Source organism: Epinephelus moara, chromosome 1 (assembly GCF_006386435.1).
Source record: "Epinephelus moara isolate mb chromosome 1, YSFRI_EMoa_1.0, whole genome shotgun sequence".
NCBI lineage: Eukaryota > Metazoa > Chordata > Actinopteri > Perciformes > Serranidae > Epinephelus > Epinephelus moara.
In genome coordinates this window covers 46823491-46842952 of record NC_065506.1, presented here as the reverse complement: position 1 = coordinate 46842952, position 19462 = coordinate 46823491, and the positions used below count along the sequence as shown (strand labels likewise).

At 40.6% G+C, this 19462-nt stretch overlaps 2 protein-coding genes across 2 annotated transcripts in view; both read left to right on the top strand.

The window, feature by feature from the left end:
• Positions 1-398: 398 nt before the first annotated feature.
• On the top strand, positions 399-5240 carry selenos (selenoprotein S). Its single transcript, XM_050053143.1, has 6 exons — positions 399-635; positions 2502-2633; positions 2893-2999; positions 3080-3169; positions 3981-4050; positions 4586-5240. Exons 1-6 carry the CDS (start codon positions 539-541, stop codon positions 4663-4665), a joined length of 576 nt encoding a protein of 191 aa, XP_049909100.1. The 5' UTR covers positions 399-538; the 3' UTR covers positions 4666-5240.
• A 7441-nt stretch (positions 5241-12681) lies between these two features.
• Positions 12682-19462, top strand: part of chsy1 (chondroitin sulfate synthase 1) — an 85351-nt gene continuing 78570 nt past the window's right edge. Inside the window, exon 1 of the mRNA XM_050052548.1 lies at positions 12682-13456. Coding sequence (XP_049908505.1) covers positions 13146-13456 — 311 coding nt within the window. The 5' untranslated portion in view covers positions 12682-13145. The remainder of the gene's footprint in view (positions 13457-19462) is intronic.

Genomic DNA, 19462 nt, shown 5'->3' with positions numbered 1-19462 from the left:
TTCTGCTTTACATGCTTTTCCTTTTAATACTTTAAATGCATTTTGCTGGCTGTACGTAGGCCGACAGAATTTTACTGAGGTTACATTTTAATTCAGAACTTTTATTTCTAACAGTGCGTTTACAGTGACATATTAGTGCTTTTACTACAGGATCAGAATACTTCATCCATCACTGGTTAAGAAGAAGATCTCAAGATGGCTGGAATTCATACTCTGATAATAAAACATAAACATATCCATTAGAGCAAAAAGTGGATTTTATTTTTTATTTATTTTATTTTATTTCATTTCATCAGAGAAACAGGATTATCTGATAGGATGTAATCTGTGATTCACACTCCGACGCAGAAGGTGGCGGTAAAGTGCCTGTTGTGCTGGTTCCTGTTTCCCAACCGCCATTATAGCAAGAGAAGAAGAATACAGCCAGTGTGAGCAAAGATGGCTGACAGGAGAAGGAGTCTTCAGCACAGCTAACTTAAGAGCCGTTAACTGTTCTTCGTTTCGTGTCCTGAGCAGACAGCGTTGATTTTATTGAGACATGGACGATGTGGAGATCACAGACGTGGACGACGACTCTCCTTTCCGGGTGGAGAAGCCCATCAGGAACCCGGACCTGACTTCTGTGAGCCTGACCGGTGAGACGGTGACACGTCACAACAACAACAACTTGGTCATGTCGGATCATTTCTGATTAAACTAAAGAAACCAGAGTGTTTAGTCACGACACACGTTAGCATGCTAGTAGTTAGCACTATTTTTTATTAATTCAACTGCTAACGTTAGCTAACTGAGAGTAACGTTAGCTTGTCTTCCTGCTTCCGGTTTCCAGTAATGTAAAATGCAACGTTACTGTGAGAAACAGGATTGTATCTTCATAACTGGCTTAATAAAACTAAAAATATTCCATTCTTTGGATTAGTCCAGACTCAAGAGTTTAGTGTGTATCAGTAGTTTGTCAAACGAAATATCTGACTTGCTAAATATGACCGCCATTATGGGTAAATATGATAAACAGTCATGTAAACAGGAGCCGGAAGTCCTTCTTGTTTCAGTTTAACACTTGTTCTTACTTCCGTGTTTCGTACTTTAACCAGTGTGTTCCTTCCTATGAACACGATCTGGGTTGTTGCATTTTACCTGTATTGAATTTATCAGTCTGATAGTTTTGGTGATTATTAGGTGGCACTCGGCTTGTGGTGCTCAAAGTGCCACAAAACATTTGGGAACAACACCCAGTTTAAGATTTCTCATAGGTTACGTCCATGGCCTGGGAGCATTCAGTCCAGTGGTGTAGTGGAGAGCATGTGTATTGATGAATGAATACATACATTGAAAAGTATTGTATTTCATGTCTCCATTTGCTGGTGGGCCGTCATGATAAGAGTATGCATGTATGATATGATGTTAATTCCACTGCAGAAGAGACTTGATGAGCACTAAAACTAGGTGGGGAAGAAAATGCAATCAACCATGACACCACTGGTTCAATTAATATTTGTGAACATGCGCTACTCTCTCAACGCCAGAAACCAGAGAAGGACGTCTCAAACTCCATAGGTAATGAATGGAAGACTGATTTTGTGGACCAACAGAATGTTTGTTGTCTTATTTTACACCAAAATGAGCTTTATTCTATTGTAGTGCTCTCAGCTCTGAAACAGAAACTCTACACACTCAGAATATTCCCCTGGGTGTTCTCAGTGTCATCTAGAGTAACTTCATTGTCTATGGAGCAGCTCCAGACTTTATATGACATCACAAGTTTGAGTTTTAGCACTCTAGTTTTTGGATTTGGGAGAATTGTTCATATTTACTAATATTTTTTTGACTGTCGTAGGCCATAGGAATGACATGTATGAATTTTGAGAATGGGTGTAGCTCCTCTTTAAAAACTCAACAGCAATGTGTCTTTCCAGAAATCATAACCAGTTACTCAAGATAATCCACACCCTTGCTGTGAGCAGTTTCAAGTATTTTCTTTCTACCGAACTACACCCACTAACTGTATCACCACACAGGAGGAAGCAGTGTATAGAAGAGAGGCTTTCGCTCATGACAGGGCAAGATTTATACAATAATTGTGTCAGTAAATATGCACTTCCTCCTGTGCGGTGATGTGGTTGGCGGGTGTAGTTTGGTAAAAAGAAATTAGTTCCTACATGGAAACTGCTCACAACAAGGTCTGTGGATTATCTTGAGTAACCGGGTCATGATTTCTGGAAAGAGACATTAATGTTGAGTTTTTCAAATGTATTTCTTGGCGCTTTGAGCACCACAAGCTGAGTGTCATCTAGTTCCGTTATGTCTCCAACACTCGGCAGCTCACACCAAAACAATCTAGACTGATACACAGCACCACAGGTAAGAGGAAAAATGTTTATTTTTTATTTTTGGGGTGAACTGTCCCTTTAATTGTACATCTATCTCTATCTTGTGCACATATGTCAAATAAAGTTGTTATCAAAGAAGACACATGATGTGTTTGCTCCTGCCCCCCACAGCCGGAGAGATCCTGTCCCAGTATGGATGGTACATGCTGATTGTGACTGTCCTGGTCTACCTGCTCATCCAGTACCTGAGCAAGAGGAGATCCAGCCAGAGCAACAATGGCACAGCCCCCGAAGTACTGCAAGGTCAGCACCTCCCAATACCTGCTCACATAGCTGCTGCACTGTTACTGAGACGAGGCTCAATCAGTAGAACATGAGTCAGTGGAATCAAACACAATCTAGTATTTTATGGGTCAACTGTATCACACCATGTATACTATAACAGAGAAATTACTGTAAATCATCCATAATATTAGCTCTCAGTGAATAGTTTAGTCATTTTGATTCAGTCTTTATTAATAAAGGCTAGATGTCTTGATTTTAACTTTTTCTTTTCACTAAGATGCTGTGTTAGTGGCGAGAAGGCAAGAAGCCATGGAGGCAGCTCGGTTGAGGATGCAGGAGGAGCTTAATGCCAAAGCTGACCTCTTCAAAGAGAAACAGAGACAGGTGAAGTAGTGAAATTGAGATGAAACAGTCTTTGTGTGATGTCACACCTGAACTGAACATGTGATGTAATTTATGAACAGCAAGAAGAAGAGAAGAGGAAGCAGAAGATAGAGATGTGGGAGAGCATGCAGCAGGGGAAGAGCTACAAAGGAACCACCAAACTCCCACAGGTGAGTTTAATCATCTGTTATTTTGTCTTTAGTTCCTTTAATCTGAGGCCATCACTGACTCTAGAGAGGGCCCTACATGTTTTCACGTTTGCCACTGTAGCTCTCCTACACGCTCGGCACACAGGAGAAGTTACAGGTGGTTGGAAATTAACTAAATTAATTAAGTTTAAGTTATTAAATCTAGCAGCTACTTGCACATTTTACCTTTACATTTGGATGGTGGCTGGTGCTAATCTCCAACCTCTGCAGCCTCACTATTAGATGCCAGTAGTAGTAGATTTGTCACAAAACAGCAGGACTCAGTGAAAGGAGTTGGTTATGTTGCTGAGGAGTTACAGGTTAGCAACTCTCCAAATTACTCTGTTTGGTGTCGGGAAGTTTAAAGGAATACCTCACCCACAAAACGACCATTTGTATATCAGTAAGTGATGCTGTGTTACCTTGAATTTGTGAAGAAGACTTAGTTTCTCTGACATGCCTCCATGAAAGACCTCGATTTGTTGATGATTTATTGATGTATTAGCAGTTTTCTGTGGAGGCAGGCAAGAAAAATGGTTTTCTTTTCAAATTCAATGTCACACAGCATGACTAATTAAAATACAAACAGTCATTCTGTGGGTGAAGTATTCCTTCATTACTAATGTGGCCTCCTTTGACTCATTGAGATCACTTTTGTGTGTTTTTGTACAACTGACAACAAAACTGTTATCACTGATGTAGTGTTTCTGCTGTCAGAAGACTGCTTGAGTATAAAACAGTGATTTGATCACGGTCCCTCACTGTAGTATCTGATTAATGCTTTTCTCTGCAGAACACTGAGGAGGCCAGCTCATCCACAGCAGTGCTGAAACCAAAGGGGAAGAAGCCACTTCGTAGTGCAGGTATGGGCCTCACAGGACAGGAGCTGAAGCACAGACAGCACACACTGCAGTCTAATAAGGAGGCTGATGCTAGTTTCTGCTTTTTTTCCCTCAGTTTCTCAGTTTTTCAACTGAAAATATCTGACATGCCCTTTCATCTACAAAATCAACCTGGAATTCTTGTAGTATTTTTATAGCAGAGTTAGCGTGAAGGTAATTTGTATCTACACATGGCAGGTCACAGTTAAAACATATACACAGTGACAGAACAGCACTACACCAGACAAACGAGACGAGACCCATGCAGGGTTCATACAAGGTGCTTGAAGTACTTGAATTGGAGTACTGGAACACCTTGAAAATCAGACATTTTTTAAAAATGGTCCTTGAAAAAACTACATTTATAAAATTAAAGGAACATAATAAATGATAGAATAGGAAGCTGAGAATGGCTGTGCTTGCAATTATTTTCTCATGCCGTATGAGCTCAGAGTGATAACTGTGTCCTGGGTCCTGTACCAGCAGTCAGCTTTCTGTCCTTGTGTGTGTGTTTCAGACTACAATCCCCTGAGTGGAGACGGAGGGGGCACGTGCTCCTTCAGACCCGGCAGGAGAGGACCGTCATCTGGTGGATGAGGTTAAAGAAGGTCAGAGACATTGGTCTGTACGACCTTTGACCTCTGACATCCTGCTGTGCACACTGACTGACTGAATCAAGCTGACAGTATCACCAAACTTATCTTGCTCCATACTCGTGGTGGGTGTTGATCAGTTCGCTTCATTATTAACAAACACCTGCCGTCCTGTTTGATTTGATCCTTTTTATTTACTCTCTACTCTGCTGCCGTGCTAAACATCTACGATACTGTGATTATCATGAATCATGCTGTTAGAGGAGAAACGCATTTTGGAATTGAAAGCTTGTAATGACGCCTTTCCTGTAAGCGGTGTGAAACCAGCAGGTTTGGCTGATGAATTCACAGTCAGTGTGTTTTTTCACATATATTTTAATATGTTTATTAATGTGTGCCACCATAGCTTTAGAGTTGATAATATTACAGCAGCTGTAGCTGGTGGACATATCCTTAATTTCAAAAATGCTACATTCTGATAGTATAGTTAACAAAGTTAACATTTTCATCTATCACAATGTGAGGAGGGTATGTCTGTAGTGTTCTGCACATTTTTCTGCAATAAAGATATGATCACTGGATATTTATATTTGTTCAGGGGGGACTCCAGAAGCACCTGAAGGTGGTGTGAGGGTGATTCATGCTGGGACACTTAATAAGCTTTACCTAAAGTTTATTTATCACAGAAGCAAACAGATTACAGATTTGTTAGATCTTTTATTTAGGTGTCACATGGAATTACATGACATGACAAAATATTATAAACAAAAGCAATAATGACAAACATAAAGTGCATATATACAGCATATACACAATAAACATACAACAACAATAGATGATTCGGTCACTAAACACCGAGGTCCCAGCCTCACAGTATGTAGTGACGTTTAACAAAACAAAATGTGTAAACAAGCCACTGAGGGGTGAACTTGCTCCGGGTGCGTGTTCTGGGCTAAAAATAAACCACTGTCCCATGTACGTCATCTCTTTGGATTTGGCGATCCATTTATTCTCAACACAATAGACAACATGCTCACCATAACATAGAAAGCTAACAGAGCTGTCCATATTCAGTTATTCCCTTCACCAAGTTCAGTTTTCCACGCCAATACTTCATGCTTTCATGACATGCTTACATAACACAGTCAAAAACTGTTTGCTTCCTGTTCCACACACCTGATTCCCACTACCTGGATCTTACCTATTTGCACTTCACATATGAAACTGCATGAGTATATTTAGAATGATCTTGTGTTTAGATCATGATAAAATAAACTAATCAATATTATGGCTCCAACACAGTATATATGTATCACTGTTAAAATTGTTACCTTTTTCATATCACACCCTCAAAATCTAAATTAATACAATCTCAACATCAAAGTTTTTAAAACATTTTTCAACAATTATTACTAATAAAATATTTAATTTGTAAAACACCTAGTTTGGATAACTAATCGGCCTGTTATAAATAAACACATTCTGTCTCAGAATCTAGTTTTAATATCTTAACATTCCACTTTCCAAATACTTCTAGTAGTGCTTGGACTTCCACATCACATCACTTTACTGGCAAACAAACACTGAGACAAACTTCTGTGTCTTTCCAACACTGCTAACAGTCCAAAGTACAGACACTTTAAATATGACTGATAATCTGTGTGGAGCCAGGATGTAAACAACAAAAACGTGTGGCCCAAACTAACAACTTACATCTGACATAACAAGTGCACCACTGCCTTTTCTGTCACTCTTGGCAGGTATAACTTTGTTTACAAAAAAAAGACAAACTCTTACTCTGTTTATTTTCCACTGTCACTGAAACCAAACAGCAAGGGAGACGTGGCTCGGGGAAAAGGGAAAACAGCGGGTCGTGCTCTCCTGACTGCAGTCCAGTCAAAAACAGTCTTGCACTGCCACCTGCTGTCAAAAAAATGCTACAGCAGGAGCACTCTCTTGTTCCAAACACTAGATTACCCACATAAGAAGTACAGCAAGCAACACAAGGAATTCACCATGGTTGGAAACGTGCTTTCAGAAGGGCTGCAGGATGAAGTTGTTGATGAGCACAAGTTCGGAGAAGTTGGTGCGACTGCTGCTCAGTAGTTGAGCAGGTCGCCCACTAATCGGAAGATTGGTGGTTCGATCCATGACTCCTCCAGTCCGCATGTTGAAGTATCCTTCAGCAAGATACTGAACCCCAAATTGTTCCATCAGTGTGTGAGTGCATGTGAGTGGTTACTGAGTGGCAGGTGGCACCATGTACAGTAGCCTCGACCACCAGACTGTGAATGGGTGAATGTGACGTGTAGTGTGAAAGCACTTTGAGTGGTCGAAAGACTAGCGAAGCGCTGTACAAGTGCAGTTCATTTACCAAGTATACAGAAAGATTTCAGAGGTCTGTCTGAGTGCTGTTCAGATCATCATTAAGAAGTGGAGACCATGTGGCACCACCAACACTTTGCCTAGATCAGACCGTCTTGTCAAAACTGGAAGAGCGAGCCAGGAGCATAGTGATTAGGGACGTTATCAAGAGGCCAGTGGAAACTGCGGCTGTCTGAGATTGGACAGTCTGTGCATGTGACAGCAATGTCACAAGCTTTACACAAAGATGGACTGTATGTATGTATACCTTCAAAAGTGCCAAACTCCTTCATGTTTGCACGTTGCAAAGAAACACTTTGTAAATTCTGATGCTACATGGCAAAAGCTTTGATGGTCGGAAGACGAAGACCGAACTTTTTGGACTGAACTCCAGATCACCGCCTCAAACACCAAACCTACTGTGAAGCATGGTGGTGGCAGCGTTATGTTGTGAGGGTGTTTCTCTGCATCAGGAACTGGGCAGTGTGTCAGAACTGAAAGGGAAATTGATGCTAACTGCAACTACACCCAAATTCTTGATGAAAACCTGTGATCCTCTCCTGGACAGCGGAAGATGGGCCGGCAGTTCTCCTTCCGGCACGACGACAAGCTTGAAACACAGCAGAGAAAAAAAATGCAGCAGCTTAAAGAGAGGTGAGTGAATGTCCTTGAGTGGGTAAGTCTTTACCTGAGCTGCTCACCATGAAATTCGACTAAACACGAGGAGGAAGTATTGACAAATATTCTCCAATCCAGGTGTGCAAAGCAGGTAGAGACATATTCAAACAGTCTGATGGCTGTAATCAAACCAAAATGTGGCTCTATGAAGTATTCTATCAAGACGTAACACTTTTCCAAGCCTGTTATTCTAGTTTTTCTATTTTTACTATTGATGCAAAACGATGCGTATCACATCATCTGATGGGTTTCTGCTCACGGCACAGGGGGAAGCCAAACACAATTCATCTGCAAACACTCCCCACACCGCAGTGACACAGACCTGGTTGAAAATCAGCAAAGTATACCTTTAAATACTCAGTAATTTTCTACAACAGCTGGTCACCGTAGTTTTCAGAGAACAACACTCAAACAGGAGGAAATAGTGTGTTTGTTGGTGAGTATTTTCAGCGGTGACTCAAAAGTACAAATCGTAAAATCATACAGAAAACATGAAATGAATGAAATAAATCATAAAAAGTCATAAATCATGACATCATAAAATAGAATTGTAAAACCATCAATCATAAAATCAAATAAGACACAACATTTTAAAAGAGTTGCAGCAGCAGCAACGAGAGTTTCAGACCTGTATCAGGAAAGTCAGAGCGAGCTAATGTCTAAAGTGAGCAGATACGTTTCTAGCTTTCTTTTAAAAATATTTAGCGAGCCAGCTTCCCTGATATCTACAGGTAGTGTGTTCCGTGTCTTCGGGGCGTCACTGACAAAGGCTGCATCCCTGAACTTCTTCCGGCTGTTTCTGGGAACCTCCAATAAACCAGCAGCAGATCATCGCAGTGTTCTTGGAGGTAGCAACGTAGCTCGGTCCCAGCCCATGTAGGGCTTTGTATACAAGGAGGAGGAGCTTAAAGTCAAGTCTAAATGTAACAGGAAGTCAGTGCAGAGCAGCTCAGACTGGCCTGATGTGCTCTCTCCTCTTGGTCCTGGTTCACAGCCGAACTGCAGAGTTTTGAATGAGCTGAAGTCTCTCAGAGGTGTTTTTTTATGAGGCCAGTAAAAAGTGCGTTACAGTTGTGGAGGCGGCTTGAATTAAAGGCATGAATCAGTTTCTCGGCATCTTGCTCATTTAGAAATGGTCCTACTTTAGTGATGTTTCTGAGGTGGAAAAAATGTTTTCATCACCTTGTTAATGTGGGACTTGAAGCTTAGACCTGAATCTAGGATCACATTCAGACTCGCCAGATTGGTTATGAACAACAACAGAGCTCTGCGGCCCAGAGGAAGAAGATATATCAGGCTGTAGACACACACACACACACACACACACACACACAATACTTGTTAGTCGATACAGTCACAGTTGGTTCTGCTCTTCATGAGGGATTTGTTGAGAAAAAGAAAAATATATATAATATCACCAGACTGATACTTTAAAGCCAGTTCAAGCCCATAACTGAGACCCACCTGTGAAAAGTGCCAGCACTTGATTCTTTTCACAGTGTAACCCACAATTGGTCGTGGTCGGCTGCTCCACAGCGGCGCAGGTCACGGTGATAATTCACCTCCTCTGAGAGTCCCAGCTGCTTTGTAGTCTTTGCGGCCTCTGCACTTTGCGATCCTCTCGTAAAACCTGCATCTCCTGTGACTCTGCTTTGAACAGTCTTGTCTGTACCTGGTGATTCGTCAGACTGCAGGCTGTGTGAGCCGTGTAGGTTCAGGTTAGTTAAGTAAAATGAAAACTCCAAAAGTAACTCCATGATATCGAGGTCTGTGTTAGATGTGACAGATGCATGATGACACATAATGCTAAATCCCGATTAAATAGTCAAAGCTGCCATAATGTACCTGCACAGTTCTGCCCCACTGACCAGTAATAGATCCTCATGCTGAACAACAATCACAGATTCCATTTGGGTCTGCTAATGTCTCTTTTTGGCTCTAATTTGACACAACCGAATCCTCAAAGAGCAGGTTCACTCAGATTTTAAACTGTGTCATAAAACAAGTGAAACAGTGAGGCAGTTTTCAGAGCAGAGCTTAAGAAAATGTCGACAGTCTTGGCAATAATGGCTCTTCATTTTATTTTTGTCAAGACCAAAGAGAGTCACTTTAAGATGGCTGTTGTATTCAGAGGATTTCAACTTGTTTCGTCCCAATCGTTCCCTTTGTAGTCTTGTGAAGAATGTTTTCCAAGCCTTTGTTCACACGTTTTAGACAGATTTACACTCACTTTATTTAAAGACTAAGACTAAATAAAAAAACTATTGCTTTTCAATATCACGATCACTTATCAGTGCAATAACATTTTCTCAAATCAAGTACAATACTACTTGTCATCATTATATCATATACAATATAACATCGATTATCAGGAGCAGTCTGCTTGGTTTTTGCTTTTGCTCCTTGAAAACACTTAAATCTTTTATATTCTGCCAGATATTTAATATTCTATTGTTTTAAACTGGGCTCAGTGAGTCACCCTGACCTGGGGACCCACTGCTTGTCTGGTTGTGAACGTTAAATTGTTGTTACTGAACTTAGTGTTACTGTAATTCTAAGCATTCTCTGGCACAAGAATTTCCTTCGGGATAAATAAAGTTCTATTGAATTGAATTGAAAAAAGGCACCTCCTTTTAACTGCATTTCAATTAACTCGTACAGCTGATAAATTCTGGTGAAGTCAGTTCAGGTCTGTACAGTCTACAGGTGACAGGTGTATGTAGTCTACATGTATGTGCATGTGTGTTGCACAGTATGGCAGAACAAGCTGAGCTGAGACCTCAGATGAATGGAGAACATTTTTGTCGATAACAGACTGCAGCTGTTTTCTTTTCAGTAACTGAGAACCAAATTCTGCTGACAAATAATTCATGAGCTTTCCCCTCAGCTTTGAAAGATTTTTATGATTATAGTGCATAACAGAAGATAAAACCCTTCAGCTTCTCTGTTAACACAACCAACACACACTGACCGAGTTGCTGTAGACAAGTACAGCCACATGGGGGCACTAGAGACCAGAGAGCTGCTGTGAGGTCTACTTGATCATACTTTTTTAGTATGTTTTCTGTCATGTAGCACAAAAGTAGATAAATATAATGACGCAAAACAAAAAGAAAACATTTTTAATACCTCATATGAAAGAAGGAAAATAAACCCAACCACATGTTATTATAATACGCATTATATTTCAATGTCACATGTTCACAGTACATTTCTTAGTTGTTTTACTAGACTTGTTTCTAATGCTGCTTAGGTTTGCAGTTTTATTGCTGGTGAAGCTGTGATGAGTCCTACTTTTACTTTTGGTACTTTAAGTATATTTTAATGCAAATACTTTTGTATTTTTGCTTAAGATTTTAAATGCAGGACTTTAACTTGTAACACAGATTTACCGTTTAACCTTAACGCAGCATTTTTCAATATAAATGCACTATATATAAGTCTACTACAGTTCCCAAGGAGCATTTCAGCAACAAACCTCCAATCACTGAGCTCACAATTCTGTCACTTGTGTCGAAACCGACTGGTTGAAGCTAAAACGGATTCATAATCTGCATTTTAAATTAATTAACTTTATTTTTTGTGTCAGTTGTAGTTCAGTTAAGCAAACTTAGCGCCGTATTTTGTTACAACTGCAACAAAACGAAGTTTGAGTTCGCTGCTGCTGTGATTTGCGCCTCGGGCTGGATTCTTCTTCTCCATGGCAACGGCGGCCGAAGCTCATGGGTATTGTAGTATTTAGAAGGCCACGCCAAAATAACAGACAAGACATTATTTCTCAGACACAAATGTGTGTAAAGTTAGCATATTCTCATAAAGAGGCGCTGCTGGCCTGGAAGATGATTTACAAACACACTTTAACACCAGCTAATTACTACATTTGGAACAACAAGTATATTCAGTATCAAAGTAAATCTCTTTATTAGGGAAAATGGGTCGATAGTTTTATCATATTAGTTGGACAACTTGTTCATACTGAGGGAGAGATACTGACATACAGTAAACTGCTCTCCAAATTCAGCTTACCAGTTATACTCAGAGAATATGCAGTAGTCTTGATGCTGTGCCAGAGAGATGCTGCAGCTTTTGAGAGCTTCAGTAATCGAGGGTTTAATAATTGACACATCTAATAGAGCTATATTCATCAAATGAATGCATCAGGAATCACATACAAGCTGTAACTCTGCCCCCTGTAAGACTCTTTTGGGCTTTGCTTTATGATGACATTAATTGGCAGTAAGTTTGGCTGGTTGGGGACAAATTAAGCCTTAATAATAAAGTTTAAGAGAGTTCCTTTAAAAAAAAAAGAAAGTATCAAATATATCCAGCAAAAAAACAAAGACATTGGAGAGATTTTGACTTGATATTGAATGTTCTTGTACTCTCTGTGAATTAGAAGAAGAAACAATCTGCCATTTGTTTTTTCACTGTATGTACAACAAAGTATTTACGGTGGATGTTCAACTTTATACAAGAAGAAAAACTGAGTAAGCCATTCAATTACAGGATACAGAGATTATAATAATAAATATTATTATTATTATTATTTATTTTATTTTATTTCATTTTATTTTTATATTTTATTTTAATAATGGAGAAATTCTACATCCACAAGAATATCTATCTATCTATCTATCTATCTATCTATCTATCTATCTATCCTGATATGGTTAGTTCTGTGTTCATATACAGTGTTATAAAACATAATAAATTCTAAAAATAAATAAGAAAAAAAAGAATTAAATGAATAAATTAGAAAAATAATAAATTTTAAAAAGTTGAAATAATTCAGTTGTATGATCGTTATATAGTGACACTGAGGACACTGATAAAAATAAATAAATAAAAATAAAATAGACTGGAGTAAAAAAAAAAAAAGTACTTCCGGCCCCTCCCACTTCAAAGGATTCCTCCAGCCAGTCAGCGCGTTCCCCTCCCACTTCAAAGGATTCCTCCAGCCAGTCAGCGCGTTCCTACGGAGAGCCCGTTGGGTCAAACCAGTGTTAAACCCTTTTCGACCAGCGTTCTCGGTAGTCCGACTCCGACATTCTTCCTATGGTGAGATAATGGCGAGAATGGGGCCGTTATTGAAGGCGAAGAGAAAGGCTGCTGCATTTGTCTCTCGGCTGTGAGGCGTGCCGGTGCTCGGTGGTGACGGACCGGTGGATGAGCGGAGGAAGCGGCGGCACTGAACGGTTCAGGTGGCGGCTTCAAGGAGACTGCTGTGATGCTACGTAGGCAACTGGAAGAAAAGGGCTTTTCTACTATGAGAGAGTGTGTGTGAGCCCGGTTTTTCTCTGGACACACGGGAGCTCTACCGATCCGCCTTTTGCTGCTTTTAGTTATTTATTTCATTTACTGGTTTGTTTTCACCGACGCGCTGTTTTTAGGATAACGGTTACGGCGAGGATACACGGCGGCGAGCTGGTGAAGTTTTGGGGAATGGCAGGTCGAAGCCGAAGAGCATGGTTTAGTGTTCTGCTGGGACTGGTGGTCGGGTTCACTCTGGCTTCCAGACTCATCCTACCCAAGGCGACCGAGCTGAAGAAAGCTGGACAGAAACGGAAGGCGAATCCCGCCGGTTGTGGTTTGAACGGGGGTCACAGACAGGAATACGGCGGAGCACTGTGGCCACCGCAAGATAACGGTTCACCGGCGACCGAGAAGCCCGGCTCGAGGTCCAAGAATTTCCTCTTTGTTGGTGTCATGACTGCCCAGAAGTACCTGAACAACCGAGCCGTTGCGGCTCACAGGTATGTGACGTGTCAGAGGAGACACAAGCCGTTCACATTTGTCTCTCTGTGGCAGGTAACGGTCCACAAACCTCACCGTAACACCGGAGCCTCCTTTAGCAGCTTACCTGGAGGGACGTGCACCGGTCAGACACTTCGGTGTACAGGCCCCTCTTTACAAAATGTAGCCCAGGGTTCGGCAGCTAGCTAACGGCCACACTTCTACCATTTTCAGTGTTTGTCAGAGCTCCACAGTGACTGTTAGCACCCAGCCCACTGTGGGTCTATTAGGGAATGTACTTAAATATACCAACCTGCTGCATGGTGTGTCTGGTTTGTGCACTGATAAGGGACTGTTCTTAACTTGTCAGAGGAGGAGGGGTGGCTGGGGTGAGACTTTGATTTTTATTTAATTTATTTAATTTATTCTGAGCCTCCCTGTCGCTACACATATCTGGAAGAAAATGCATGACCCTTCACCATTAATTAGACTTTTAAAATTTACCTTTTGATGCTTTAAAGTTAAAAGTTAAAGAGCAAATCCTGGGCTGCATTCAGCCCCGACAAATACAGCGAAACATTTAATTTAACAAAAAATGGTACCATGTTGAATGCTCTGTTGTGTTACGCAGGTGCTCTGCTTTTTAATATTGCAAGGTTTTATTTAATTCAATTTAAAAAGGGGCTTTATTGGCACAAGCAGCAGTCATTTATGTTGCCAAAGCAAGTGTGAAATTAAAAAAAACTGTATGTGCAATGATTTATACACACGTCACTGCCAAATGGTTACCCACCCATGATTCACACCTCAAAGCCTGTCACACCATTTTGAGGACACATGTCATTCAACCTGGAAACTGTAGATAAATGATGCACGCTGTTTTCAGATTGAACGTACCCCTGGAGTTGAAAAAAGCCCTGCACACTTTATATTCATGCACACAGTTTATTTTCGACCAAATTTGAAATGAGACGTAGAATAAAGTGATTTTGATGAAATATCGCAATTTTAAGCTCAGATTTGGTTATGCTTTCTTCCCTGACCCAAGCGGTCGTCACTTATGATGTGTCCAAGGACCATTAGAAATTTAAAAATAGTGTTTACCGTTTCCGGCTGTGATAAATGGTGTAATTTTAGCAATATTTGGGTTTGGAAGGCATGTTTCCTTTTAAAAATCTGCAGTAAATAAATGAAAAATACAACCATTTAAATTTGAATGTGCCTCCTCTAAAGCCACAATAAAAACCACAAGTCCCTCCCCAGTGCTTAAAACATTTGCACTACCCTTCCTCCCTCATAATTAACAAACAGTTCCTAAGCTGAAATGACTAGAACAACCGGGTGATTCATCAGAAACTCAAATAACGTTTCACCAGGTGACAGTTACAGGGTGTCCACAGGTCCTTAAAAACTCTTAGAATGTCTTAAATTCAACGTTAGGACAATAAAGCCTTAAAAGTCATTAAATAGTCTTGAATTTGTAAGGTCCTAACTACTACAAACATTTTATCTGATTTCATTTACCCATGTTTTAATTTCTTTTTGTGAAAATGAGTGAAGCCTTTCAACGTAGAAGTCCACATTTCTAATTTTAAAAATCTTTAAAAACCTATAATACTGTCATTTTACTTCGCTCGTTCATTTTGACTGACTTAACTCACTCTAATAACCATATTCCTACACAACACTTACCTCTGCACAAGACCACATATATACTACTCACCTGCAGTGCTTGCCTGCGATGCTTTCTCAACTTAACTGTCTGATACCTGTAGACACCCTGTGTTAGCTTTGTACTGTTAAACTGCCATCAAAACCCCTTAAAATCCAGTTTCCCTGTTTGTCACCTCAAGTAGCTCTTGCTACGAAAATCATCGTCCACCCCGTCAGAGAGTATCAGAAATACTGTGCATCACACTGTGCCTCCTCTTTGAAGCTATATGATGTTAACACATTGAAATATTTAAACCGAGACCCATGTTTTTTTAACGGCTGAACCCTTCCATTAGAATAAAATGTTCTTCATGTCTGCTGCAGAATTTTTGACACATATCTCCAGACTTTAGCCTGACAGATTTATTTGCAAACTTTGAGATAAGACTGCAACTAAAAAAAAAAAAACAGTCAGAAAATAGATAGACATATTCACAACCTCCCAGAGTCCCGGGTCACTGGTTCTCAACCTGGGGGTCCTGACCCCTGCTGTGGGTCACGGACCACCCTGGTGGACGATAAAGACATATTCTATTAAATTCTAAACCTTACAGGATGAAGGCATGGTGAGGACAACCTTTTATCGCAGAGCCTTCACTCTCTGCTAAACAGCCTCGCCTTGCATTAGAAAAGTACGCACTTAAAACAACCAAACAGCTAATGTAACAGCGGCCAAGTGTCAAGGAAAAAACACTGAATTTGTCAAAAAAGAAGCCTAGTAAATGTGTATGATTGTTGAAAATTCAAAAAGTAGATGATACAGACAAAGAATCGTATAAAACATTTTTAAAAATGTCAGGAAAACTAATTTTTGATTTAATATTCACGGGAAAAATCTGCACAAAATTCATCCAAATCGCTCTATTTACACAAACTTCCTGCAGATATTAGGTTCACAGTTTGGCTTAATCGTGCAGTTTATCAGTTGTTCTTTACTCTTATTATGCATTGACGATAATATGGAATATCCATAAAATATGTCACTTAGTCAGGGGTTTACTCAATGATAGAAAAGGGCTCCCTTAAGGAAAATGGTTGGGCACCACTTCCAAAGTGGCATCTTCAATGGTCTTGTTTTGTTACACTTACAGTCAAAAACCCAAATATATTCAGTGAGAATATTTGACTGTCTCGTTTACACACGGCTGATATTTAAATATTTTTCCCTCAGTGACTAATTGAGTCATTGACTAACTGCTTCAGCTCTAGGATCTCTCACAACATCTAAAACCAAGCTCTGTGGGTTTTAACAGAGTTTGTCTGCACAGTGTGAGTTTGCACTGACTGACCCACGGGCACGTCCACCGTATGAGGTCTGCAGAGCTGCTCAGACAGTAGGCTAACCAGGGCTTCTCAAACATTCTCATTTCAGCAGCCACCTGATAGAACCACATCACAGGTCTGACCCAGTGCTGGCATTTCCTCCCTGTGCTACATGCAATATATTTAGTTCTGGAGAGGCGAATGTCCTGTCATTTCCACTGAACATGTCTGGGACCTCACAGGAGCTCATGACTCTCATGGAGTCATTGTTGAGTCCTGCACTGATTATGTTAAAGGCCAAAAATAAGCTGGTGTTTTCTTCAAAGAACAACATAAAGAAGCAGATACCAAGCCCATACTCCATGGGGAGTGTTTTATAGGGGAACGCAGCCTAGATTAAGAATTCCAATATGTTATTTCCATAGTCTAGTTAAGTTAAATTTAATCTTTGTGAACATGAGCTTCTCTCTTTTAAAACCAGAAACCAGAGAAGTCAGTCTCAATCTTGTGATGCCATGAAGTGTACAGTCTGGAGGTGCTTCAAAGACTGATTTTTTGGGGGCTTACAGAGTGTTTGTTTCCCTTTTTATACCCAAATGAGCTTTATTGAATTGTAGTGTTCTCAGTTGTGAAACAGAAAATGTACCTGTATACTCAGAATATTCCCCTGGGGGCTCTCAGTGTCGTCTACAACATCTTCCCCAATCCATCGTCTATGGAGCAGCTCCAGACTTTGACCCCTGTGGCATCACAAGTTTGAGTTTTAGCACTCTAGTTTTTGGATTTTGGAGAGAGTTGGTCATGTTTACTCATATTTTAAGACTGTCTTGAGCCATAAGAAAAACATATATGAGTTTTGGAAATGGGCTCCCTTTAAAGAATATTCTGTCTTGCATACAGTGAAGTAGATCTGTACTAGCAGCTACAGTGAGGCTGTTGTTGCTTTCACCTTGTGAGTCAGTGTGTTTGTGTGTCATCATGGCAAAATGTGGTTCTGGTGACACCTACTATAGTGGGAACTACCACAGAAGCCTTTTTGGGGACTCTGTCTCATGTTATGTCTGTCTGCGGATAGATTTGGTCACAACTGTGCAAGATGCAGTCACAAAACTTTATAGGTGTGTAGTTGAGATCAAAATGAAGGCCATGTTTGAAAATGAGTGTGTTCTGAGCAATGGTTCCAGAAGTAGGGGGGTAGAGGGAAGAGGCCATTGCGCCCCCACTCCCCCTTGCTTTATGCCCCAGGCCCACATTTGTTTAAAGTCGCTGATCGCGGCTGGCATTCGTCTGACGATGATAAAGCCTCAGGGGACAACACCCAAATTTCAGGGGTTCCAGTGTAGTCAAGTGGATATCTGGGTCAAGACTTCCCCTTCCCTACATCTTCTCATTGTTACAGTTCAGTTAACAACCTCAGACAGGTCCAGACAACAATTCGGCTCATCTCTGTAAACGGATAGCTGCATATGAATAGAGATGAATTAGCTCAAAGCTACAATAAAGCTAAGCTGTTGTCAGACAATAGCTGATGGGTTCTGAGATTACATTTTGGCCGATGTGTACTGCCACTGTTGCTCTCCATACGGACTGTTTATCAGCAGGCAACCAAAGCCCACTCAGACGTGATTGGTTAATACTACTCTGACCACAAACAGAAACCAGAATGCTTCCAATACCAGTATCTTGTACCATTGCCTACAGATTCTATGCAGAATGGTCTCTAGTTAAATCTCTCAGGGTACGTAAAGGTGATCAGGGATCAAGACTTGGAGTATAGGCAGTCAGTTCAAAGATCAGTGTTATCATTCAGATGTGAGTACATTCTTCATGTGGGAAACACTGGAGGTTATACAAAAGGGTTAAAGGTTGCATCTCCATTCAGGAGATCGTTAATGTCCAGGTCAGGGTCTCTGGTCACGACCTGAGTCTGACGCTGGTTGAGAGTTTTGTAGAAAAGGTGTTAAGCTGAAGGATCTCATCCCAACAGCTTATAGTCTCTATTACAGTGCTACTTTCACAAGTTAGGATGAGTGTGTAGGCTAACTCTCAAAATCTCGAAATACAGTAAAAGAATTTCAGTGTTATCAGGCAGATATGTGGTATAGAAAGCAGTACTGATGTTTACACCAGAGGAATGCTTTAAGAGCTCCACAGGAGTGTATTTAACCTTCTCTCAAGGCTCTGATGCAAACAGTTGATGGTGTAGCAGATTATTGTCTGGTGAAGGCTGCCAGTTTTTCTAGTTTCAATGAGGATCCATCTGAACTGTGCTGTAAATGAGCAGTCCATCAGCAGTAGACATAGATGAGTTGTTTATTCTGCTAAAACGAGATGATGTTAATGAAGCAGTGTGTAAGATTTAAGGGATTTAAAGGCATCTCGTGGTGAGGATCACAGATTGCAACCAGCTGAAAGTTCACCGTTTAGAATTCCTTCAGTGTTCATTGTTCAGGAGGTTTTCATAAGGAGCCGAATTGTCCGCAGAGGTCTCTTCCTCTCCAGAACAAATGGACCAGGGGTCTCATTTATAAAACAGTGTGTAGGATCTATACTAAAAATGTACATACGGACAAAAGCCAAAAATGATGTGCGCCAAAAAATATTCGACAGTTTCTACAACCAAGCGTCCTGCGTCACTAATTGACCTATGGCTAAGTCCCGCCCTCAAACGCAATGAGCCAATCACAGTGCGTATACCCTTTCCCATACACTGGGACATTCTCTGCCTGGCCGTCCATTGAAATGCATTACAGAAAGTCAGTTTTGTTCGGTTATATGAGCTTTTTCGGTGATTTGAAGTTTAAAAATGGTCAAACTGTGTGCATGGGGTACATGCAACTCCGACACAAGGTATCCTGAGAGGCTGGGCGACAAGGTGTATTTTTTACACTTTTAACCACATCTTAACCGAGAAAAGTGTCTCCTTTGGATAAAGTTGTGTGGTAACGTTAGACCACAACATCAACTCAACGTGAATAAGATTACCAATGATGTCTACATCTGTTCTAAGGTAAGACAACATTGTGTTTGAGGCAACATATTGTCACTTT